The 27,572-nt window shown below is 43.4% G+C and overlaps 1 protein-coding gene across 3 annotated transcripts in view; it reads right to left on the bottom strand.

The window, feature by feature from the left end:
- The window catches only part of LOC112263410 (glutamate receptor ionotropic, delta-2), a 542,976-nt gene that overhangs the window by 208,591 nt on the left and 306,813 nt on the right, over positions 1 to 27,572 (bottom strand). For all 3 annotated transcript variants that reach the window (XR_006084700.1, XM_024439586.2, XM_042330707.1), the window contains exons 3-4: positions 23,873 to 24,160; positions 13,545 to 13,750 (exon numbers count right to left, since the gene is read on the bottom strand). Coding sequence is in view for 2 of the 3 variants with exons in the window: in XM_024439586.2 (XP_024295354.2) it covers positions 13,545 to 13,750; positions 23,873 to 24,160 (494 nt within the window). In the remaining variant the exon portion in view is untranslated. The remainder of the gene's footprint in view (positions 1 to 13,544; positions 13,751 to 23,872; positions 24,161 to 27,572) is intronic.

Raw genomic sequence — 27,572 nt, forward strand, 5'->3', positions numbered from 1 at the left:
ATGAGAAACTCTCATGCTGAGATCATTTGAATATTTCAAGGTAAGGACATCAAATGGCAAAATTCATATTCTCTAGATATCAAAGGAGTACATGAGAGCTAGTGAGAATAAGGTTTCAGAACTCCGGTATACTTACAGCTATCTTTCCGGGACCCTTTTCTAACGAGCATCTTATCATATGCATTGTCACAAGCACTTCACATTGATAGAGCATAAACAGATGCAACATCCCCTTGGAGATGCAAGTTCACAATGACCTCCATTCTACAGGTGGATTCTCATGTAGACATTGTTGGGAAAATTACTTATGTCATGCACAAAGTAGATGTCCTAACCGACTTGCCAAAACTATAGTTTGTTAACAAGAAATGTGAGAAGTGGTTGAAAAACGAGTTTTAATGACTTCTGACTTCACCTGTAAGTAAGTAAAGCCAGATAGGCTCTGAGCTTCTACATTCTGTAAGTGGTCCCTGTCGATTTACCTGTGATAAGAATGTCATCCAGAAAGCACACAACCCCAGGTAAACCCTGTAAGACCTGGTCCATAATACATTGGAATATAGCGGGAGCACTTGATACTCCATAAGGCAGTCTATTCATCTGGTATAAACCCTTCAACGTGTTTATAGTCAGGAAATGCTTTGACTCTTGATCTACCTCCACTTGCTGGTAGGCCTCGTGTAAGGTATAACTTTGTGAACTGTTTAGCCCCGGCTAGAGTAGCAAACAAGTCCTGGGTCTTTGGTAAGGGGTAGTGGTCCACATCCACTCATGCATTTACAGTCACCTTGTAATCATGACATATTCTGACACCCCCGTTTGTCTTTGGAACGCAAACTATAGGTGCTGCCCATTCACTATTCTATGGGCATGATCACACCTTGTTTTTCTAGCTCAGTAAGCTGTTTGTCTACTGCCTATCTGAGTGCATGAGGCACAGGTCTAGCCTTTGGAACAGCTTTCTCTGAAACTTGAATTTTGGCTATAACTCCTTTTACCACACCCAGTTCATCACTAAACACCTCAGCATATTTATCGCACAGCTGCGCAACTGGGTCTGACACATGGTTCACTCTTCACCAATCTAATTTGAGGTGCTAAATCCAGTTTCTCCCCATTAGCGTAGGACCCTTCCCTTTTTGACACTAGAGGTAGTGGTAACAGCTGAGCACCACATTTCACTTTAACCTCCAGCTGTACCATTAACTGAATTGGCTGAGCGGAGTAAGTTCTCAAAACAACATCACATGGTTGCAGTTTATGCTTATTAAATCTGCTGTTGTACAGCTTCTCAGAGAATAGACATGGCAGGCCCAGTATCTACCTCCATCTTTATCTTTTCCCCCGTTACATCTCACCATGACCACGTACAGTTTCACACACTCACGATCAGTAAAAAGTCCCAAGTCCTTTTCTGACTGGTGATTTCTGACTGTGCTGGAGCCTGCAGGCAATATCAGTTCGGCTTCCTCAACTTGATCTGTTGTCAAGTAGAGTGTCCCCGTCACTGGATTAGAATGTGCTGTTTGAGAGCGTTGCTTAGAAAACTCGCTGTTCCCCGCAGACACTCTCCCCCTGCAAGCCCTTTCAAGATGTCCAGTCTTCTGGTACGCTCTGCCTTGGAACTCCTTGTAGTGGCAGGTCTGTCCTGTCACCAAACAGAGAAAACAGGGCTTTGACGTCTCCCCCCTCTGGTCTGACATCCACTGTTTCACCCTGGAAGATCCGGATTGATGTCCCTCCCGTTTTGTGGTCAACTGATCGGTTCTGAACTGAACCGGTGTCTGCTGGAATTTCTGCATACTCTGGGCTGTGCACTCGAAGTTGTTGACAATGTCCAATACATTTTCCCATGTTAAATTCTCCCCATATGCCGCGCTTAGCATCTTGCCCAGCAGCTCCTAACTGGTAACTCCATAAACTAGCTGGTCCCTCAGCTGCTCCTCTGGTACAGCCCCAAACTCACATGTAGCCGCCAGTCCCTTTAGCGATGCTATATACTCAGCTAACGTCTCTCCTGCCTACTGTTCTGAAAAACATACTTCTTGCTCAACACTTTCTGTTTTGGTGCATAAAAGTCTTTCAGAGCTGAAATGAGCTCCTGGAAGCTAGCCTTTTCCGGCTTCTTCGGCGCTACCAAATCTTTCAGCAGCATAAGCGTATTTGAATCCATGACTGATTACAAACACCGCTCTTCTTTGGTCGCCAGCTATCTCGTTGGCTTTCAAAAACTGCAAAAATCGCTCCTCATATGTGCTGAAGCTCTTGTTAGCCTCCTGGAAACAGAAAGCGGCCTCACTACTGAAAAGGGCCATGGATCTCATTAGCCCACACGCCTTTACCTCCCAGCTGACCAGCTCCTTTACTAGTACTAGCTAACTTTTTAGCTCGTTCACTCGGTTGGTCATCAGTAGTCTGAGGATTTTGCCTCAGAATTCCGTTATCCTTGTTGCCAGTTGTTGCATCCTAAGACGCTGGGTTCTTTTACTGAAGACTCAGAAGCGTACTTATAATAAACGGAACAAATGTATTTAATGTTCGACTTAACACATTACAGTCAACTACTCTCTACAGTGTCTTCAGCCAAATTCTCCAATACATCATTGAACTTTAACCGCCCTTTGGTCCCGTTTAGGCTACTACATGATACTCAAATTTGACCTACAGTATACCCATCATGAGGTTGCTACAACTTAGCCTATGAATGAAAGTTTACAACGTAGATGCACACAGGTCGAGAGACAAATTTGATGTGACAGACAGTGACACATGGAAAAAAAATATATATATATATATATTGTATGATGCTGAATAAATTATGTAATATGCTCGGGAGATATGTACAGTTACTAGAATGGAAACCCCATTGTCTTTTGTTAATTCAAATAACCCCTGCATACAAATTCCATTGGCTATTTGCAACCATTTTAAATCTAAACTCATTAACACATCACATATTTCTCAATACACCACATAAACATACCTGCACTTGTCCAATAGAAACTCTCATTAGCAACTGTTGTACTAATGATTACACTCAATATCAGCTACTCTAGATGCAGGCAAGAGTGTGCAAGGCGGTATTGAATGTCACTGTCTGTCCATGTGTCACTGTCTGTGTCACGATCGTCGTAAGGAACGGACCAAAATGCAGAGTGGTATGTGTTCATGATGATTTTTTAATTAAAGAAAGCACTGAACACTGAATACAAACTATACAAAACAATAAACGAATAACGACCGTGAAGCTATAATGAGAACTGTGCTGACACAAGCAACTAACATAGACACATACAAAGCAAACTATGGTCAGGGTGTGACAGTACCCCCCTCCCCAAGGTGCGGACTCCGGCCGCAAAACCTGAACCTATTGGGGAGGGTCTGGGTGGGGATCTGTCCGCGGTGGCGGCTCTGGCGCTGGACGTGGCCCCACTTCACCATAGTCTTAATCCACTTTAGTAGCGTCCTTTGAGCGGCGACCCTCACCGCCAACCTAGGACTGGCAACCCTACTAAAGGACCCCACTGGACTGGGGGGCAGCTCGGGACTGAGGGGCAGCTCGGGACTGAGGGGCAGCTCGGGACTGAGGGGCAGCTCAGTACTGAGGGGTAGCTCAGTACTGACTGACGACTCTGGAGGCTCCTGGCTGACTGGCGACTCTGGCGGCTCATGACAGACTGGCGGCTCATGACAGACGGGAGACTCTGGCGGCTCATGACAGACGGGAGACTCTGGCGGCTCATGACAGACGGGAGACTCTGGCGGCTCATGACAGGCGGGAGACTCTGGCGGCTCATGACAGGCGGGAGACTCTGGCGGCTCATGACAGGCGGGAGACTCTGGCGGCTCATGACAGGCGGGAGACTCTGGCGGCTCATGACAGGCGGGAGACTCTGGCGGCTCATGACAGGCGGGAGACTCTGGCGGCTCATGACAGACGGGAGACTCTGGCGGCTCATGACAGACGGGAGACTCTGGCGGCTCATGACAGACGGGAGACTCTGGCGGCTCATGACAGACGGGAGACTCTGGCGGCTCATGACAGACGGGAGACTCTGGCGGCTCATGACAGACGGGAGACTCTGGCGGCTCATGACAGACGGGAGACTCTGGCGGCTCATGACAGACGGGAGACTCTGGCGGCTCATGACAGACGGGAGACTCTGGCGGCTCATGACAGACGGGAGACTCTGGCGGCTCATGACAGACGAGCCGCCAGAGTCTCCCATGACAGACGGGAGACTCCGGCGGCTCTGGAGAGACGGGAGACTCCAGCGGCTCTGGACAGACGGGAGACTCCAGTGGCTCTGGACAGACAGGAACACCTGTAGGCGCTGGAGAGGAGGAAGGCTCTAGCAGCGCTGGACAGGCGAGGCGTACTGTAGGCCTGGAGCGTGGTGCCGGCGCTGGTGGTACTGGGTCGAAGACACGCACAAGAAGCCTGGTGCAGGGAGCTGCCACCGGAGGGCTGGTGTGTGGAGGTGGTACTGGATAGACCGGACCGTGCAGGCGCACTGGAGCTCTTAAGCACCGAGCCTGCCCAACCTTACATGGTTGAATGCTCCCGGTCGCCCTGCCAGTACGACGAGGTGGAATAGCCCGCACTGGGCTATGCAGGCAAACCGGGGACACCATGCGTAAGGCTGGCGCAATGTATGCCGGCCCAAGGAGACGCACTGGAGACCAGATGCGTAGAGCCGGCTTCATGGCACCTGGCTCGATGCCCACTCTAGCCCGGCCGATACGCGGAGCTGGTATGTACCGCACCGGGCTATCCTCCCGCACTGGGGACACCGTGCGCTCCACAGAATAACACGGTGCCTGCCCGGTCTCTCTCGCCCTCCGGTAAGCGCAGGAAGTTGGCAAAGGTCTCCTAACTGGCTTCGCCACAATTCCTTCCAATACATTTTTGGGGCTGACTCTCGGGCTTCCAACCACGCCACCTTGCTGCCTCCTCATACCAGTGCCTCTCCGCCTTCGCCGCCTCCAGCTCTTCTTTGGGACGGCGATATTCTCCTGGCTGTGCCCAGGGTCCTTTACCGTCCAACTCGTCCTCCCATGTCCAGTCCTCCTTGCGCTGCTCCTGCTGCCGCTGCCTGTCACCACGCCGCTTGGTCCTGTTGTGGTAGGTGATTCTGTCACGATCGTCGTAAGGAATGGACCAAAATGCAGCGTGGTATGTGTTCATGATGATTATTTAATTAAAGAAAGCACTGAACACTGAATACAAACTATACAAAACACTAAACGAATAACGACCGTGAAGCTATAATGAGAACTGTGCTGACACAAGCAACTAACATAGACACATACAAAGCAAACTATGGTCAGGGTGTGACAGTCTGTCACATCAAATTTGTCTCACGACCTGTGTGCATCTGCGTTGTAGACCTTCATTCAGAGGCTAAGTTGTAGCAACCTCATGATGGGTACACTGTAGGTAAAATTTGAGTATCATGTAGTAGCCTAAACCTATCGCTGTTACATTTAACTGGGTGAACGAAATATGAATGATAGTCATCTAAAAGGCTGTAATAGAAGTAAGGCCATGATCATGGGAAAACAAATCATACTCCCTCATCTGAAACAGCACTGACCACCACTGAGCTCAAAATAATCCATTTTAAATTCAGGCTGTAACAGAACAAAATGTGGAAAAGGTCAAGGGTGTGAAAGAGTGCCCTTCAGAAAGTTATGTTCTTAAAATATGTTCTTAGTGTAAGTGGATTCCTATGTAGCAATCCTATTCCACAATGCAGATACGATGGAGGAGGAGAGCAAGTAGTCTAGTCATTTGTAGATACTGGTCCATGTCTTGGCCATAAAGCCAACCAAACAGAGCTAACCAAAGGATAAAATAATGCAGGGTTGAATGTGTGTTTGTCTACAAAGTGTGTTTAGAGAGCGGAGCACTGCTTAGGTTGAAAAACATGCCCACGCCAACGTGTGGAGCTAACAGATGTTTAACAGTTCTTCCTGCTGTGTTAGAGCAACACACACATGCAGGCACACACACACACAATTCACACACACACTACACTACAAACTACATACATACACATACTGTACACGCACGCACACACACACACACTGCTATACACACACACATGCAGGCACACACAAATACACACGCACACACAGGAGTCGAGGGGTAGTGTGCCGTAGCAGCCCTTGCTACAATCAGTTCCCATCTGGCAGAAGAGCCTAATACATTTCACAAGGCCCTCCTGTGACGAATGACTTCACAAATAAACTTGATTAAGTTAAAACATACTCGGGCATCCTCTCCAAGCTAGAGAAATCTTGTCATCAATTTTATCCCCAAATCGGTATCCATTTTACACTATCTAACCATAGAACAGAACATCCTTTCAGAGGTAATTTATTTTAGTTTTATAAATTCAACCTTGGTCCCATATACAGTGCATTCGGAAAGTATTCAGACCCCGTGACTTTTTCCACATTTTGTTACGTTACAGCCTTATTCTAAAATGGATTAAATCAAACTTCACTGTAGGGATCGTGCCAGATTTCCTCCAGATGTGACGCTTGGCATTCAGGCCAAAGACTTCAATCTTGGTTTCATCAGACCAGAGAATCTTGTTTCTCATGGTCTGAGAGTATTTTGGTGCCTTTTTGGGAAGTTCTAAGTGGGCTGTCATGTGCCTTTTACTGAGGAGTGGCTTCTGTCTGGCCACCCTACTATAAAGGCCTGATTGGTGGACTGCTGCAGAGATGGTTGTCCTTCTGGAAGGTTCTCCGATCTCCACAGAGGAACCCTCAGGCTCTGTCAGAGTGACCATTAGGTTCTTCGTCACCTCCCTGACCAAGGTCCTTCTCCCCTGATTGCTCATTTTGGCTTGGCGGCCAGTTCTAGGAAGTGTCTTTGTGGTTCAAAACTTCTTCCATTTAAGAATGATGAAGGTCACTGTGTTGTTGGGGACATTCAGTGCTGCATACATTTTTCTGTACCCTTCCCCAGATCTGTGCCTAGACACAATCCTGTCTCGGAGCTCTACGGATAATTCCTTCAACTTCATGGCTTGGTTTTTTTCTCTGACACGCACTGTCAACTGTGGGACCTAGACAGGTGTGTGCCTTTCTAAATAATGTCAAATAATTGTAATTTACCACAGGTGGACTCCATTCAAGTTGTAGAAACATCTCAAGAATGATCAATGGAAACAGGATGCACCTGAGCTCAATTTCGAGTATCATGGCAAAGAGTCTGAAATAAGTTTTTTTTTTTTTTTGCAGAGAAGTCTAGAAGCCAGTTTTCGCTTTGTCATAATGGGGTGCTGTGTGTAGATTGATGAGATGATGAGATGTTTTTTTATTTATTTAATCAATTTTAGAATAAGGCTTTAACTTAACAAAATGTGGAAAAAGTCAAGGGGTCTGAATACTTTAAGGCACGAGCCATCTCTTCAGTTCCAGCTTTCTGAGTCTCCAGCCATGGAAATGTCAAGTGCTCCCTGTGGTGGAAGTCTTGAAATCTTATGAAGTCTTATGAAGCCCGTAAGCAGACCGCAGGTGATATCCAGACCCTTTATTACCACACCCCCTAGTCCACTGATATCCAATCCTACTCTCCACTCCTCTTCTCTACTGCTCCAATTGGAATCTGAATGTTTTCAGTGAGGTCAAGGTCATAATCCCACGTGGGATTAACAAACCAGTAACCCCGTTCTGGTTTGAATTATTATTAATGGGGCTTCCAACAGCAGCCACACTAGAAATATAATAAGATTTTTTTTTTAATAATTAAATTTTTTTTTTTTTTTTTACAAATCAGCTACTTTGACCACTTTCCCCCAAAAAATCTATACAAAAGGTTAGGTATATCGTCCCCTACTTCTCTGCTATTCAAATCAGAAACCAGAACATACACTTCTTCTACCAATCAAACGGTACAGCTGTTTTAGTAACTGCATCAACTGCTTTAATTAAAGATGCAGTAAGTCACGTCAGAAGCTAGCAGATTCATTACTTACTGTACAAACAACAGCTGCAAATTCCAATAATACATCACATTTTGAAGTTCACTTTCCTTGCTTCATCTAACAAAAAATGTTTTTTGGGTCAGAGTGCAGTATTTATTTTGTTTCATAACACAAGCGTTTGTTAACATGTTTCTCACGCTGGCTTTAGCCAAGGAGAGAGCAGGCCTGCCCAGGAAAGTGCATCTTCATTGAGCGACAAATCCCCATGACTTGAGAATCTGTTCGAACAAAACAACAAAAAAGATTTCAGCTAATAGAGAAGTATCTAACAAAATAACTCTATTATGGCATTAAACTATTTACATACAATACAAATCTGGGTACATTTGTGGACAAAATTCTTACTTACTCAACCGTAAAGGTATCTTCCCACTGTCATATACAGTGCATTCGGAAAGTATTCAGAACCCTTGACTTTTCCACATTTTGTTACGTTACAGCCTTATTCTAAAACGGATTAAATTGATTTCCCCCCTCAATCTACAAACAATACCCCATAATGACAAAGCAAAAACAGGTGCAAATGAATGGAAAAAAATACACATACATACATATCACATTTACATAAGTATTCAGACACTTTACTCAGTACTTTGTTAAAGAACCTTTGGCAGTGATTACAGTCTTCTTGAGTATGACGCTACAAGCTTGGCACACCTGTGTCATGACGTTGGCCTGGGGGTAGATTTATGACAGTCATAAATACCTCTCCCCCCCTTTTTCCTCTCTCTACTCTACTGATGTTACATTTCCAAACACCTTGGTTAACATAGAGATTCTGGGAACATCAGAAGATGGGGGGAAATGAACTATATTCTGGTAATCCAACCAATTGAACATATGCGGTGGTACTTAATGAATATGATATCAGTTCGTTTGTCATCTGAGACATTCTCATCAATGATAAGATGACATAAACTCTACAGTGGAAAGTCTACACAGAGTTATCGGATTCACATGGAATTGTTGTTCAATTTAAATGTTTGAATATTAAATTATTCGTGATGAAATGTGATTTTAGTTTCTAAAATGTGAGAATTGGGTTTTTATAAGGTTAGGGCTCTGCTCAATCAGTGGCCCGCCTCTGTGAAGGGACATGGGCCATAAAACTGTTCAAACACGCCCTCCTCTCCCTTCCTATATAAAGCCTTGACGACAATATAACCTCCTGTTCCGAAAGGATGTGAGGACGACGGTCCGATGTCAGAATGGTTCAGAAAATAACTACAGAACGAAGCCAACATCAGCGTGAGCTTTGGTTGCGAATGGTATGAAATTTGAACTCTTATTCACTACAGAAGTGATACCTCCTAGCCATTGAGTTAGCAACAGCAGCTGCAAACGCAGGTTAGGAAGGAACATTAGGAAGGAACGAGTATTCCGTCTACCACACAACGACGTTACTACAACGTATCCAATTGACCACCAGAGACATTATTTAAAGGACAAAGGACTCGGTTTGGCAACACGGCCTTCCATCTACCACCAACCTACCGAAGCGCAGCTCAGAGTAAATATTTATTGCATTTTCCTTTTCCAAATGGGCGGTAATTTAGAATGCATAAGATACTGTATTTACGATAGCACAGCTTTTACCCTTTGTTCCTCAGTCTTCCCGCTCTTTCACTCAAACCCAGCCCCCTTTCTTTGGTGTAACCAGCTGTCATATCTGTTCCGCCCGCTAGGGACGTTTTCCTTTATGACGTAATTTGTAATCAAGTTATGATTAATTCTGTGTATATTTAATTCTGTGTGATTAGTTAGGTATTTAGTAAATAAATAATTAAACCCAATTTTGTATTGCTGATTCAACTTGTTAGCCAGGGTTCGTGAATAGTTTACAACTTTCAGATGAGACTGAATTAAGGTGAGGATTAATATTGACTGCTATTGATGTAAAATATTACTAGGGGTATTCGGAAGATAACAGCTCTATAAATATTATTTTGTGGTGCCCCGACTCTCTAGTTAGTTTCATTTACATGATTAGCTCAATCAGGTAATATTAATTACGGAGAAATTATTTTATAGAATAGCATGTCATATCACTTAATCCGGCATAGCCAACAACACGACACCTGTATTTGGGGAGTTTGAGATTCTTCGCTGCAGATCCCCTCAAGCTCGTGTTGGACGGGGAGCGTCGCTGCAGAGCTATTTTCAGGTCTCTCCAGAGATGTTCAGTCGGGTTCATGTCCGAGTTATGGCTGCAGAAATTTCGGTACCCTTCCCCAGGTCTGTGCCTCGACACAATTCTGTTTCGAAGTTCAAAGGACAATTCCTTTGACCTCATGCCTTGGTTCTTGCTCTGACATGCACTGTCAACTGTAGGACCATATATAGACAGGTGTGTGCTTTTCCAAATCATGTCCAATCAATTGAATTTACCATAGGTGGACTCCAACCAAGTTGTAGAAACATCTCAAGGATGATCAATGGAAACAGGATGCGCCTGAGGTCAATTTCGAGTCTCATAGCAAAGGGTCTGAATACTTAAATATTTTAATAACCTATTTTCGCTTTGTTATTATGGGGTATTGTGTGTAGATTGATGAAGAAGACAATGAATTTAATCAATTTTAGAATAAGGCGGTAACGTAACAAAAACGGGTCTGAATACTTTCCGATTGCACCCATTGGTGAGACTTCCCTGGTTACCCAAGCAGCATTTGGTCTCACTGTGCGTTAATAGCCCTACTAACTCAGTATGTTAAGAGACAGTTTGCACTGTTCTGAGAAGGGAAGGCAATTTCTCGAATGGAATAGTCTTTGTTTCTCAGAACAAGAATAGACTGACAAGTTTCAGAAGAAAGTTATTTTGTTTAGAAAATCTGCCTTTTCCAGCTACAATAGTCATTTACAACATTAACAATGTCTACACTTTATTTCGGATCAATTTGATGTTATTTTAATGGACGCATTTTTTTTGCTTTTCTTTCAAAAACAAGGACATTTCTAAGTGACCCCAAACTTTTGAACGGTAGTGTACATACACACATACTACATATGCCCAAACACACAATGTCCATACACATGGATACTGATGCCACACACACACACTTACTTTCACACTCACCACATTCTGCTGCTACTGTCTATTATCTATCCTGTTGCCTAGCCACTTCACCCCTACCTATATGTACCTAGCTACCTCATTTATCTCGTACACCTACACATGGGCTCGGTACTGGTACTCACTGTATATAGCCATTGTTATTTTGACTGTTTATTGTTATTCCTCATTGACTGTGAATTTATTCAAATTTTCTACCTTCAACTGTATTGTTATAAAAGGACTATTTCACTATTAAGCCAAAACCACACAGAGAGACAGAGTAGAGAGCACCCACTAACATACACTGCATAGTGTATGTCAACTTTATTGCCATGAGATTCCATAATAAACAGTTATGTTCACTATGTAGCCCTTGTGAATTATTGTTGTGTGCTCCTTTTGACTCACCTTATATGTCCTACGGGAGCCACCGTACCTGCCTCCTGTTAGCGTGAGGAGAATTGTAGCTAATAGACCCTATCAGTTTTTAAAGAGTTAGTCTCATTAGCTATTCTAGTAGCTAGTCTCATTCTTTCCACATAACAGTGTTATCTCTTGAACAGAGTTCCTAGAGTTCCCCAGCTGTATCCTGCCTAATCTATATGCCTGTGCTGGAAATAAACAAACATGTTTTTTTTTTCAAATATGTATTATAATAATAACATGTATTATAATAATAATAAACACTTTTTAACTATTCACAATTCCAGACGTAACAATGCATAAACAGTCTATTTTCTGGAATTGTATCTGCTCACTTTACCAGCATTGCTTCATGTAGACGCATGTACTCTCATTCACTACCAGGCATTCTAATTCCAGCATGTACACGCTCGTTCATGCAAGTCAAAACAAAAAAACCTTTCGTTTGATTTGGCCTTTAGTCTACACTTGTCGTTTTACAAAGCATATGTGACAAATAACATTTGATTTGATTTCAGGCAGTCTTTTCAATCAGCTCTTACACTTAAAGGGCATTATCATCATTTTCAGAATTTCACAGTATCATTCCAACCTCATCCCATGGAAGTATACACACAGTGGCCAGTTTACACCACCCCGTTCATGAAAATGGTTTGCTCCTACAGACAGAGAGTCACATAGCCGTGGCTTGCTATATAAAGCAGGCAGACAGGCATCCAGTTTATAGCTCGATTGAACGTTAGACTGGGAAAAACGAGTGACCTAAGCAACTTTGAGCGTGGTATGATCGTCGGTGCCAGGCTCGCCGGTTCCAGTATCTCAGAAAAGGCCGGCCTCCTGGGCTTTTCACGCACAACGTCTCGGGTTTACCGAGATTGGGCGACAAACAAAAAACATCCAGTCAGTGGCAGTCCTGTGGACAAAAACAGCTTGTTGATGAAAGGTCGAAAGAAAATGGCAAGAACCGTGCAAGCTAACAGACGAGCAAATAATGGAGCAGTTGAACAGTGTTGTGCAGAACGGCATCTCGTAACACACAACTCATCAGTCCTTGTCACGGATGGGCTATTGCAGCAGACGACCACACTGCGTTCCCCTCCTATCAGCTAAAAACAATCGCGATCACCAACACTGGACAATTAAGGAGCAGAAAAACACTGCCTGGTTCGATGAATTCCGGCTCCTGATGCGTCATGCTGATGGTAGAGTCAGGATTTGGCGTAAGTGGCACTAGTCCATCGCCCTATCCTGCCTGGTGTCATCGGTATAGGCTGGTGGCGGTGGTGTAATGGTATGGGGGAATGTTTTCCTGGCAAACATGAGGTCCCTTGATAGCAATTGAGCAACGTTTCCATGCCCTGAAGAATTCAGGCTGTCCTGGAGACAAGTGTGGGTCCGACTCGGTCCTAGATGGGTGTACCTAAAACATAGGAATATCCCGTTTTTGACTGCACTGGGCCTTTATCTCTAATATCTTACGAGTACGAATAAAGGGAATAGGGAACCACCACAGAACCATTTGACACTGTGGATTGGGCTTCCTAAGTGCTTATCAATTGACAATTAGTCATGTATTAGCAGCTTCTTAGCACTTATTGATCATATGTAAACATAGCTAATTTGGGGATAATACAATATTAGGAATTATTAGACCCGGTGTTTTAAGCAGTGATTGTCTCCATGAGGTATATGAGTGGGAATGTTGAAGAGAGAATGTAAGTTGTAGTAGTGTGGAAAAGTTTAGGTCCTATGTGTAACAGGCGTCGTTGTGCCTCCTTAACGGTATAGCTTCCTTCGTCATGATCCCGCACTGGACCCCGATCTTTGATCCTCTGCCTTGCAAATACACGTGACCACCTGTTTTAGCCAATTACGCTACATAAAAACAAGCGATTGGATAGCGTGAGACATGTCACGCTAGGGTTATGAATCTAACTCTGTTAAGTGTGTGTGTGTGTGTGCGTGTGTGAGAGAGTGTGTGAGAGTCTGTGAGAATGTGTGAGAGTGTGTGAGAGTGTGTGCAGGCATTGGGCGTGAATGTGCACCCGCGTGTGTGTGTGTACCTCAGTGATGAAGGCCTTGGCGGTGGCGGGGCTCATGAAGAGCACGGCCCGGCGCAGCGTGTCCCGGTAGCGGTGGAGCTCCTCCACCCTCATGGTCCGGAACATGCTGGTAATCATCATGTTGATGTTGGACTCCACCTTCTGAAGCGACACGTCCATGCCTTGCTGAGACGTCTTGTCCAGGAAGTCCTGGATCCCGCGGATATCTATATGGAAAAAGAGGGAGGGATGGGTGGAGAGGGAGGATGGGGGTAGAGCAATAAGGGCAGGGGAGGTGGGGAGGGAGAGGGGGATAAACGGGGACATGTCAATAAACTCACTGACCATCTTTCCACAAACTATAAAACAGGTTATTGGAGATCAGCTTTCACTGTTCCCCCTTAATATGCATTTGGATACCGGTACTATAAAATCACAGTATTATCCATTCACTTTTATCACATTTGCTCTTGTAGAAAAAGGTTGGAATACATGGACCATTAGCATTTATTTTTCAGTGTGCTGGAGTGAGACCTGTGTAGTACATTTGTCACTGCAGTGATGAGGCTGATGTCTCACAGAGGATGTAAATAAAACATGAATCATAGCCAGAGAGCTGACTGGCTGCTCATCTCCTAGCAGAAATAGTAGCCCACAACAAGCCCAACACAGGCTAGGCCACACCAATCCCACATCAGCCCAACACAGGCAAGCCTGCACCAAGCCTACACCAGCCCAACACAGGCTAGCCCAACATGGGCCAGCCCACACCAAGCCCAGCAAGGTCTAGCCCACAAAAGCACAGCTACTTCATAATGTAGAGTCGAAGGCTCGTTAGAATATATGGGGGGGGGCGTAGTTTACAAATACCTAAATCATGTTGTGAAGTTAAAAAAAATAATACAAGATAAAAATTGCTGACACCCTTCAAACCAATTAGGGTTCAGAACTTCACAGTAAATTATCTCGGAATCATCTTTCTTCAAATATAACCTTATAGTTAGTTCTAAGTTCACACATTCTTTTTGTGAAACCATTTCTGAGAGTGTCGTTCCAGTTGAAGTATTCTGTTGTGTGATGGCAACAAAAAATGATATTGTACACTGCCAGTGTGTTAAAACCTTTCTGAGACCGGGGGCAGTATTGGAGTAGTTTGGATGAATAAGATGCCCCATGTAAACTGCCTGTTACTCAGGCCCAGAAGCTAGGATATGCATGGTAGTATTGGATAGAAAACACTAAAGTTTCCAAAACTGTTACAATAATGTCTGTGAGTATAACAGAACTGATATACCAGGCAAAAACCTGAGGAAAATCCATCCAGGAAACGCTATTATTTTGAAATGGCTGTTTTACCATTGAAAGCCTATCCAGCATACAAAGACTTATGACCCAGTTCACGATCCCTATGGCTTCCACTACATATGGTCAGTCTTTACGCATTGTTTCAGGCTTTTACTCTGAAAAATGAGGGAGAAACACCACTTTCAATGAGAGGACAGTGGAAATTTCCAGAGATGTTTCCTGCGCGTGACCGGGAGTGCGCCGTGACCGGGAGTGGTCTTGTATGTCTTCCATTTCCTAATAATTGCTCCCACAGTTGATTTCTTCAAACCAAGCTGCTTACCTATTGCAGATTCAGTCTTCCCAGCCTGGTGCAGGTCTACAATTTTGTTTCTGGTGTCCTTTGACAGCTCTTTGGTCTTGGCCATAGTGGAGTTTGGAGTGTGTCTGTTTGAGGTGTGGACAGGTGTCTTTTATACTGATAACAAGTTCAAACAGGTGCCATTAATATAGGTAACGAGTGGAGGACAGAGGAGCCTTTTAAAGAACAAGTTACAGGTCTGTGAGAGCCAGAAATCTTGCTTATTTGTAGGTGACCAAATACTTATTTTCCACCATAATTTGCAAATAAATTCATTAAAAATCCTACAATGTGATATTCTGGATTTTTTTTTCTCATTTTGTCTGTCATAGTTGAAGTGTACCTATGATGAAAATTACAGGCATCTCTCATCTTTTTAAGTGGGAGAACTTGCACAATTGGTGGCTGACTAAATACTTTTTTGCCCCACTGTATATCTTTAAGCCGATGTATAACACTTGTATGTTTTAGGAATTTTTAGTATGAGATCTCGGATGTTTGAATTTGGCGCTCTGCAATTTCACTGGCTGTTGGCCAGTGAGCAGAACACCTATCCCCAATATTAAAATACTTTGATAAGTAAATGTGACATTATTCTGGTAAAAATATATATGATAGTAAGAACTTAACTGTCTTTCTGATCCATTGTAGCAGGCATGTGATCCAAAGGGGTCGGCTTATTTCAGAGGAAGTGAGGGCTGCCCTCAGGGCCACCTGCCTTGGGCCCAATGTGGGCAGCCTATGTGGGGCCAATATTTTAGCCAGCATTGGATCTACATCGTGCCAATTTGGATATCTCTCTCTCTCTCTCTCTACTCTCTCTCTCTCTACTCTCTCTACTCTCTCTCTCCACCCTGTCTCTCTCCACCTTGTCTCTCTCCACCCTGTCTCTCAGCTACAAGGGCAGGCCTTATCAAATCCATTACGTAGCTGCGTCACTGGCTGAATGCACAATCCAACTCCTACCAAAGACGAGTGCAAAGGTGGCTTCAAAAATGTGCTACTGATTCAGATGTGCGGGCAAAGCAATAATTTGCAAAAGTTGTGCTTTGTGAACTGAATTAATTGTTTCGTGGTACACTAACTCAGGCTGTCTTTCTTTTAGCTTTCTATGTCAAAAAATACACAGTACAACTTTTTCAATTAAATCCTAGTCCTATAGTGTTGAGATATATACTATATATATATACAGTTGAAGTCTGAAGTTTACAAACACTTAGGTTGGAGTCATTAAAACTAGTTTTTCAAACACTCCACAAATTACTTGTTAACAAACTATTATTTTGGCAAGTCGGTTAGGACATCTACTTTGTGCATGACACAATACATTTTTCCAAGAATTGTTTACAGACAGATTATTTCACTTATTATTCACTGTATCACAATTCCAGTGGGACATTGCTAAGTTGACTGTGCCTTTAAACAGTTTGGAAAATTTTGGAGAAATGTCCTCTGGTCTGATGAAACAAAAATAGAACTGTTTGGCCATAATGTCCATCGTTATGTTTGGAAGAAAAAGGGGGAGGCTTGCAAGCAGAAGAACATCAGCCTAAACATGAAGCACGGGGGTGGCATTATCATGTTGTGGGGGTGCTTTGCTGCAGGAGGGACTGGTGCACTTCACAAAATAGATGGCTTCATGAGGAAGAAAAATGATGTGGATATATTGAAGCAACATGTCAAGACATCAGTCAGGAAGTTAAAGCTTGGTTGCAAATGGGTCTTCCAAATGGACAATGACCCCAAGCATACTTCCAAAGTTGTGGCAAAATGGACAACAAAGTCAAGGTACTGGAGTGGCCATCACAAAGACCTGACCTCAATCCCATAGAAAATTTGTGGGCAGAACTAAAAAAGCGTGTGCAAGCAAGGAGGCCTACAAACCTGACTCGGTTACACCAGCTCTGTCAGGAGGAATGGGCCAAAATTCACCCAACGTATTGTGGGAAGCTTGTGGAACGCTACCCAAAACCCGCTACCCGAAACGTTTGACCCAAATTAAACAATTTAAAGGCAATGCTACCAAATACTAATTGAGTTTATGTAAACTTCTGACCCACTGGGAATGTGATGAAATAAATAAAAGCTGAAATAAATAATTTGCTCTACTATTATTCTGACATTTCACAATAAAGTGGTGATCCTAAATGACCTAAGAATGGGAATTCTTACTAGGATTAAATGTCAGGTGTCTTTTATACAGCTAACGAGTTCAAACAGGTGCAGTTAATACAGGTAATGAGTGGAGAAGAGGAGGGCTTCTTAAAGAAAAACTAAAAGGTCTGTGAGAGCCGGAATTCTTACTGGTTGGTTGGTGATCAAATACTTATGTCATGCAATAAAATCATACAATGTGATTTTCTGGATTTTTGTTTTAGATTCCGTCTCTCACAGTTGAAGTGTACCTATGATAAAAATTACAGACCTCTACATGCTTTGTAAGTAGGAAAGCCTGCAAAATCGGCAGTGTATCAAATACTTGTTCTCCCCACTGTATTTTTTTTTCTCCAAAAAGTATGGGTTAGAAAAATGTACAACCTTTTTTCAATACATTTCAATACCTCACCTTGTGAGGACAGCAGCACGGAGCCTTTTTCTAAAATGTTTTATGAGTTGGAGAACACATTGGCAGCCTCTGCCAGGATCCGCAAGTGGATCATGCAGCAAGACAATAACACATAGAAATCCACAAATAAATGGTTCATCACAAAATCAACATTTTGCAATGGCCATCTCAGTCTCCGGACTTGAAACCCATTGATAAGCTGTGGTTTGAATTGGAGAGGGCAGTCCATATGTACAGGCAAAGGATATCAAGGATCTGGATTCTGTATGGAGGAATGGTCTAAGATCCCTTCCAATGTGTTATCCAACTCAATAAACATTTTAGAAAAAGACTCAGTGCCGTTATCCTCGTAAGGTGAGGTATTGAAAGAATTGACGACAGGGGTGTCAATATTCTTTTACCCCTACCCTTTTGGCATTTTTTTGTATTACTTGTTAAACAAAATCTCTTTCTCTGACAAATTGTATTAATATAAAATAATACAATTTCAAAAATCCTTTGAGCATACAATATAGCTCAGTATATGAATTATTTTATACGGTCATTTTTCCCTCATCTTTATCAAGAGTGTCAATCATTTCGGACCCCATTGTACACACTATGCAGTAGTTAACTTATGATGTCGTCGATGTGGACAAATGATGGCAATGCCTTAATTGTCATTGTCATCATTAAACAATTAACAGATTGATTGCACCTCATTATGTGCTGGGCCGATGCGATGGTGCAAGAAACGTAATCCATAGCTCCCAACCAACACCGAGGGACAGAGAAATAGTGCACAGTCAAGACGACTCTACAATCCAGCTGTGGATGACATCATCTGCCAGGGTCTAAAGATCAGAGGATACCCATGTGGAGGGCGAAGGGAAGGGGGAGGAGGAGGGGAGAGCAGCATGGTGATAATTGGCCAGCGGTGCGCTGGAGAAGGGAGGGAGGGAAGGGACAAGCGACTGACAGACAGAGTTTACTAGGAAGAGGGGATGGGGACGGGGGACGGGGGGGGGGGTCTTGGACTCCACACACCAGCTTGTGTTTTAATTTCGGGACACATTTTGGGACACATGGATCAAAGAATACCCAGAGGTCCCTGTTGCTGCAAACATCACAAGGTCGGCAGCTAGACTGCTGTTTACAACGGGACTGTGTAGGTGCATCTCAGAGTGAGAGAGAGAGAGATCAAACAGTGAGGAAGAAAACTGTGTTGCTAATGTGAGTTCTTCACTACCGTTACATTTACAGTCATGACGGTTGACGTGTGCAGGGTTGATGTTGTGACCCACACCTACATATATCAGACCACAGTGGAAAACTGCCTGGGGAAACGAACAAACAGACGTGTTGGTATGGGCGAATAGATTGAAAGTGCCTCATAGTCCAATCTGTAAGAAAACACAGGCGTTTTCACAATCAGCATTAGCCTCTCTATTATCGTTAGCATGAAGAGAGGAGATTTGACAGTCTAGGTCACAGCTCTACCTCTGGGTATTCCTCCCTCCATGTTTCCCAAAATTAAAACAAATGCTGGTGAGTAGAGTCCAAGCCCCGCCCCGTAGCAACACAGGGGCCTATAAGTTGAGACTTCCTGCTGACCTGAGGGGATGCTAGTCTAGGTCTATACACTCTAGCTGTGAGTCAAAGCTAAAAGTATGTGGTTCATCCACTGAACATTGGTGCTGGCTAATTTTATATATATGTGTGTGTAAAGTGTGTGTGTGTGTGCGCATGCGTGTGTGTGTAAAGTGACATAACATCCTCTCATCCAGATAGTTGAGTACTGTATCAGTCAAAAGTTGACACACCTACTCATTCAAGGGTATTTCTTTATTTTTACTATTTTCTACATTGTAGAATAATAGTGAAGACATCAAAACTATGAAATAACACATATGGAATCATGTAGTAACCAAAAAAGTGTTGAACAAATTAAAATATATTTTATTGTTGAGATTCTTCAAAATAGCCACCCATTGCCTTGATGACAGCTTTGCACACTCTTGACATTATCTCAACCAGCTTCATGAGGTAGTCACCTGGAATGCATTTCAAATAACAGGTGTGTCTTGTTATAAGTTCATTTGTGGAATTTATTTCCTTATGAATATGTTTGAGCCAATCAGTTGTGTTGTGACAAGGTAGGGGTGGTACCAAGAAGATAGCCGTATTTGGTACATATTATGGTTTGAACAGCTCAAATAAGCAAAGAGAACTTTAAGACATTACTTTAAGACATGAAGGTCATTCAATCTGGAAAATTTCAAGAACTTTTGAAGTTTATTAAAGTGCAGTCACGAAAACCATCAAGCGCTATGATGAAACTGAATCTCATGAGGACCACCACAAGAAAGGAAGACCCAGAGTTACCTCTGCTGCAGAGGATAAGTTCATTAGTTACCACCCTCAGAAATGTGCTATTTCATAGTGTAATGTCTTCACTAGTAGTCTACGTAGAATATGACAGTTCAAATTCCTAGGCCCATATTCATAATAGGTCTCAGAGTAAGAATGCTGATCTAGGATCAGTTTGCCTTTTAGAACATAATAAATAAGATCACATGAACATGAGGTGACCTGATCCTAGATCAGCACTAATACTGATGCTTGATTACATGTGGTCTCTGGACTCTCTGGGTCAGGCCTGTGGTTGTAACACTACATCAATCAATATTCAGCAGACTGTAACAAGATACTGTTTATGTCTCAGCCTCTCACATATTATATTCGGTCCCTATAGCACGTCATTACCTTAACCATATCCCCCGCACAATACAACAACTTCAAGTGAGTTGTGCATCCATAACAGTAAACCTTGTCTCCCTATTCTAACTATCTTAATCTTTCTTTATCAAGGGAGCTGTTACAATTCATAGCCAATGGTGCCAAACCAAATTCAATTACATTCCTTGATTTATCTGCATTAGCCTTTACTACTCTCATGCCCGCCCCCTATGTGTGTGTCTCAAATCACAAGCGTGTATGTGTGCCTATGTGTGTGTCTGTGCTATATGCCTTTATGCTGATTGAGTGAGGTGTAGGTCTTGGGCTGCCTCCATCAATCCCAGAGTAGCTGCAGCATCTCTTCTGTGCCTAATGCTTTTACTACGCTTCACAACACACCTGCACTACAAAGAGCTCAAAAACAAACCTGGCTACATCGCACCATAAATCTCTCCCCATCACCTTGGAAGAGAAAGGGCTCCCTGTAAATATGAAAGACTAAGACGAGGAAGTATGGAGACTCACATTTGAGGCTCGGATCACAGCCACCTTGAGAATGCGGTTCTGTGTGGCTCAGTTGGTAGAGCATGGTGCTCGCAACTCCAACAGCCTTGGATTCGATTACCGCTGAGGCCACCCGCACGAAAACGTATGCACGCACGGATGTAAGAGTTCTGTTTTACTTTTTATTTAATTTAAAATATAACCTGTATTTAACCAGGAAAAGCCCAATGAGACCCAGAGTCTCTTTTTCGAGGGAGAACTGGCCAAGGCGGCAGTAACAATCAATACATGACATAATTAAAACATACAATACAACAACATGATCCAGCCTAAAAAAAAAGCATTTACACTCCTCTGTAACAGTTTCCCATCAATATTCCAATTTCATTCAGTGGCACTAACATATCTAGATGAAGCATGGATAAAAGTGTATGCTAGATGGCATATATTATTATTTTACTACCTTGAGGAGCACGGCTGCTCACCAGGAACTAACCGTTGCCCCCTTCCCAAAGAGTCATATTTACAATCCGACCGTTTGTTTTATGTTATTTTATGTATGTCTTCAATTGTAAGTATGTTGCAATTTTAAATGTTCTGTAAGTATGTTTGCGATTTTAAATGTAATAAGGTAATAAATCGTTTGATTTCAACAGATCGTGTATGTTTAGCATGTTTGTAATGTTCTACAATCCATAGGTTTGGGTTGTCAAACTGGCACCCTACACATGTCACCAGATGTTTTGATGAACATACTGTTTCTCTTTCGGTATATGTTCTCTGTCAACATTGACTGAGATGCTTACAACAATTATAGGATGGGATGAACTTTAATGTACCGCCGTATACATAATAAACAATATAAAAGAGCAGACACTAGCTATCTTTGATCATTTCAAATAACTATGGAAATATTATCCAAGTAATAAAGAGAGGGCTAAAAATCAATATATGTTCTGCCTAATATGTTAATTTAAGCACACAGTAGTCGTAGTGGACAAACTCGATCGGGAGTGATACATGTACAGCAGAAGCTCTGACTTTCAAAATCCACAGGAATTCCTGTTTTGGAAAGGGGGCTAGAGATTGGTCAAAAGTAGGGCCAATGCTAAACGAATAGGAAGGATCCTTTGAATTCCCACGGTAGTAAAAGAGACTCTGGATACGCACTGCTTTCATCCAGGGGCCATAAGGAGACCAATAGAACTCTGGTCAAAAGTATAGGGAATAGGGTACCATTTGGGATGCAAACTTTGTGCTTCCTCTCTGCTTCCCCACCATCAACACCAATGGGCCTACTTAATCGCCTCCGAGTGTAGCTATGTTATCTGCACATGGTCTCTGTTCTAGGATCTCGAAGTGTGTCCCACAGCGGCTCCGGCATTCAACTGGGATTTCACCTGCGTGTTCTTAGTAAGAAACCATCAGCTTACGTGTCCTCGGAATGAAGAGTTCTCAATACACAAGCAGGGGAACAAGCCAGTGTTGATTTCACCTTTTTCCCCAGATGAGAGTCAGTATCTGCAGCCAGCGTCATAGCCAAATTACAATCCATTTACTGGGAAATGTTCTATATATGCTATCCAACCAGATTAAGTCTTGAGCCCAGTAGGACAGAGGATAATGTTCCTGATTCGATAACCCCTACAGTTACCATCCAATCACCGGGTTCATGCAAATCTGGGAATTGTATCTATTTTTTTTGTTGTCCCACAGATCCCGTTTATTTGGCATGATAATTCAACAAGGAGTTGGCAAAAGAGGAGTAACAGACTGGAACCCAGGCTAGAAGGCTGATAGGAGTGAGAACTCTTGAATCCCCCTGCATACAGACACACTGAACTCCTCCAGTTCAGTCTTCCGACTGCACCACTAGACCTGAAAATAGAGGAAAGTGGGCAACCTAATTCAATTTACACATACTTTACACATACACACTCTATTGTCCTCAAAGCCGTTTTTCAGAAGACAAAGCGATGTATGAGAGAACACTGTTACATCTCAAAGAGCTTGGGCTTAGAGACTGGTATGGTTAATACCTGGCAGGCCCATCTTCTGATTCGCTGGTCAGAACCATGTTGGGGCTTAAGGATGGTGAGTGGGCTTGGCAGCCGCAGAGCTTCATTATAGCACTACACTACACCACAGTGCAACTGGCAGTGAGACCCAAAATGCCTCCATTGGCTGGTCTGCTGGGAGCCACACTTATTTAGCCATCCCTGATACTTTTAACATGCTGCAGTGAATTATGGGACATGGGATCCATAGGGACATACACGGGGAGTGGAGACAATGCCAGACACAGGACAGACTCGCACACACCCATACACATCCAGTGATGAACATAATCTCTGTCTGCCTGACCCTTTCTCTCATGCACAAATACATACAAAGGCTCTCTCTCTCTCTCTTTCTCTCACATACATACAGTACACAAACAATCCAGTATAATGAAGGTTGATGGAGATGGTGGGAAACATGTCCGTGCATTACCTATGGGCCTCCTGAATGCAGGGTTGCAGAGTTCAGGCCTCTATCCATTAGCTTGCTAATGTCTGCCATGCTGCGAGTCTACCAGATCTCCAACCCATATCTTCATACATCATTGAATGCCTCCCTATGGACGTCAACTACAGTACCCCCTCCCCCCCATTCCCCACTCCGTACTCTCTGAACACCACTTCCCATCATACCTGGGTTCACATACTATTCAAAATATTTTACATCTTTGAACGTTCGCTTTAGCCTGCCAGGAGTGCCAAGTGGTTTTCACTTTTGGGACCGTTCTATTGGTTTCTTTGCAAAAGGCAAATTCCTTAAAGCCCAGATCTAGTATTTGATATGATTTCAAACAGTATTTGAACCCAAGTCTGCTTCACCACACTTCCCCTAACACGGCCGCCCATGAGGACTTACCGTATTCCTGGTCGTAGAAGATGATGAACTTCTGCCAGCTGTACTCGCTGACCACTTGGAGGATGACATCATTGAGGTAGACGGGCGGGCGCACGAAGAGGGTGTAGTCATCCTGGCGGGTGCGGGTGGTGATGAGGGGGCAGCTGGAGCGAGGGGTCCCGGCAGTGGCACGCTGGATGAAGAGGTGCGGGATGTGCATCGCGTCCGCCAGAGACTGAAGGGAGCCCGCCGACATACAACCGATAGAGCTGACCAGCGCCAGGATCCCCCTGTTCATCAACTCACAGGCTGCACAGAGGGTGAGAGAAGGAGGGGGGACAGGGAGGGAGGGAAAGGGAGAAGGGGATAGAGAGAGAGAAAAATAGTTATTTAAAGTTTTCAAAAAGAGGACATACAGTAATAACATACATTACCATTCTGGGTAAGGAAAGTTCATACGTGTACTACGGTGTAATAAAGTTGTTGTAATATGGTTGTTGGCTATAATCAGGAGCCAGTCAGTAGCAAAAGCAAGGGCTCATGCAATTGCTATCATAAGTATTAAAGTGGGATTGAAATATATCTAATTGGGATGTTTTTTGTCATTGAGCTACACAAAGTGAAAATTGAAAAGAACATTTGAGTTTTAACAAATAGATTTTTACAAATTTATACAATTAAATAACGAATATATAGTTGTTGCATAAGTATTCTTCCCCTTTGTTGAGGCGAGCATACATTTGTTCAGGATTCAAATTTGGCATAACAAATGAAATAATAAGCTACATGGACTCATTCCATGTGAATTAATAGGGGTTGACCTGATTTTTTTCAGTAGTACAGTTAATAAATGTGCTGTGGGTGATGTGTTAAACCACCCAGACGCATCAAAGATACAGTCGTCCTTCTGAACAGAGCTGCAGGACAGGAAGGAAACTGCTCAGGGATGTGGCCTCCCTGCTCAGGGAGGCCATTTGGGATTTTAAAACAGCTACAAAGTTCAATGGCAATGATGGGAGAAACTGAGGATGGCTCAATAACATTGTTTACAGCAAGGCACTAAAGTAATACTGAAAAAAAACATGGCAAAGGAAAAAAATTCAAACTAAAACCAAAGCCTTTTGTGGCAAATCCATCATATAGTAGCTGCCTCCTTATTTTCAAGCATGGTGGTGGCTGCATCATGTTATATGCGTGACATCTGCAAAGACTGGGGACTGGAGTGTTTCAGGAGAAAAAGAAACGGGATGGAGCTAAACACAGGCAAAATCCTAGATGAAAACCTGTTTCAGTCTGCTTTACACCAGACCCTGGGAGAGGGTTTCACCTTTCAGCAGGACAGTAAGCTACACCCCAAGGCCAAATCTACACTGGAGTTGCTTACCAAGAAGACAGTGAATTTTTACTGAGTTACAAGTTACAGTTTTGACTTAAATCTGCTTCAAAATCGCTGTCTAGCCATGCTCCTCAACACATTGACAGTGCAAGAAGAATTTAAAATAGTAATGGGCAAATATTGTGCAATCCAGGTGTACAAAGCTCTTAGAGACTTACACAAGAAGACTCAACAGACAAACAAAGCTGTAATCAAATCAACTTTTATTTGTCGCATGCTCCGAATACAATAGGGTGTAGCCCTTGACCAACAATGCAGTTCAAGAAAGAGTTCATAAAATATTTACTAAATGAACTAAAGTAAAAATAGTCAAATTAAAATGAAAAGTAACAATAAAATAACGTGGCTATATACAGGGCTACCGGTACCGAGTCAATGTGCGGGGGTACAGGTTAGTCAAGTTATTTTGTGCATGTAGGTATGGATAAAGTGACTATGCATTGATAATAAACAGCGAGTAGCAGCAGTGTAAAAACAGAAAAAGGGAATGGGGGCATGTCAATGTAAATATTCCGGGTGGCCGTTTGATTAATTGTTCCTAGACTTGGTGCTCCGGTACCGCTTGTCATGCGGTAGCAGAGAGAAAAGTCTATGACTTGGGTGACTGGAATCTTTTACAATTTTTGGGGGCCCTCCTCTGACACCGCCTAGTATATAGGTCCTGGATGGTAGGAAGCTTGGCCCCAGTGACATACTGGTCCGTACACACAACACTCTGTAGCGCCTTACGGTCAGATGCCGAGCAGTTGCCATACCAGGCGGTGAAGCAACCGGTCAGGATGATCATGATGGTGTAGCTGTAGAACTTTTTGAGGATCTGGGGACCCATGCCAAATCTTATAAAATCTCCTGAGGGGGAAAAGGTTTTGTCGTGCCCTCTTCACGACTGCCTTGGTGTGTTTGGACCGTAATAGTTTTTGATGATGTGGACACCAAGGAACTTGAAACTCTCGACCTGCTCCAATAAAGCCCTGTTGATGTTAATGCGGTTCTGTTTGGCCTGCCTTTTCCTGTAGACCACGATCAGCTCCTTTGTCTGCTCACATTTTGGGAGAGGTTGTTGTCTTGGCACCACACTGCCAGATCTCTGACCTCCTTCCTATAGGCTGTCTCATCGTTGTCGGTGAACAGGCCTACCACTGTTGTATCATCAGCAAACTTAATGATGGCGTTGGAGTCGTGTTTGGCCATGCAGTAATGGGTGAACAGGGAGTACAGGAGGGGACTAAGCGTACACCCCTGAGGGACCCCCGTGTTGAGGATCAGCGTGGCAGGTGTGTTGTTGCCTACCTTTACCACCTGGGGGCGGCCCGTCAGGAAGTCCAGGATCAAGTTGCAGAGGGAACTGTTTAGTCCCATGGTCCTTAGCTCAGTGATGAGCTTTGTTGCCCTACTATGGTGTTGATCGCTGAGCTGTAGTCAATGAACAGCATTCTCACATAGGTGTTCCTTTTGTCCAGGTGGGAAAGGGCAGTGTGGAGTGAGATTGAGATTGCGTAATCTGTGGATCTGTTGGGGCGGTATGCGAATTTGGTCTAGGGTTTCTAGGATAATGGTGTTGATGTGAGCCATGACCAGCCTTTCAAATCACTTCACGGCTACCGACGTGAGTGCTACAGGCTGGTAATGATTTAGGCAGGTTACCTTTGCTTCTTTGGGCACAGGAACTATGGCGGTCTGCTTGAAGCATGTAGGTATTACAGACTTGGTCAGGGATAGGTTGAAAATGTAATTGAAGACACTTGCCATTTGGTCCGCGCATGCTTTGAGTACACGGTAATACACGGTAATCCATCTGGCCCTGTGGCTTTGTGAATGTTGAATTGTGAATTTGTGAATGTTAAGCATTAGGGGGCGCTATTAACATTTTTGGATGAAAAATGTTCCCGTTTTAAACAAGATATTTTGTCACGAAAAGATGCTCGACTATGCATATAATTGACAGCTTTGGATAGAAAACACTCATTTCCAAAACAAACGTTTCCAAAACTGCAAAGATATTGTCTGTGAGTGCAACAGAACTGATGTTACAGGCGAAACCCAGATAAAAATCCATCCAGGAAGTGCCACATTTTTTGAAACCGCCTCATGCCAATGATTCCTTATATGGCTGTAAATGAGCTACGAATGAACTTACATTTTCCACGTATTCCCCAAGGTGTCTACAGCATTGTGACGTCTTTTTACGCATTTCCATTGAAGAATAGCCGTAAGGGAGCCGTAATAGCCGTAAGGGACCATGTATAGCAAGTGGTTGCATGGTGTCTCCCGCAGAAAATCATGCGTAAAAAACTGAGGTAGCCATTTTTCCAATCACTTCTTATG

This window comes from Oncorhynchus tshawytscha, linkage group LG12 (genome assembly GCF_018296145.1).
Source record: "Oncorhynchus tshawytscha isolate Ot180627B linkage group LG12, Otsh_v2.0, whole genome shotgun sequence".
NCBI classification, from domain to species: Eukaryota; Metazoa; Chordata; class Actinopteri; order Salmoniformes; family Salmonidae; genus Oncorhynchus; species Oncorhynchus tshawytscha.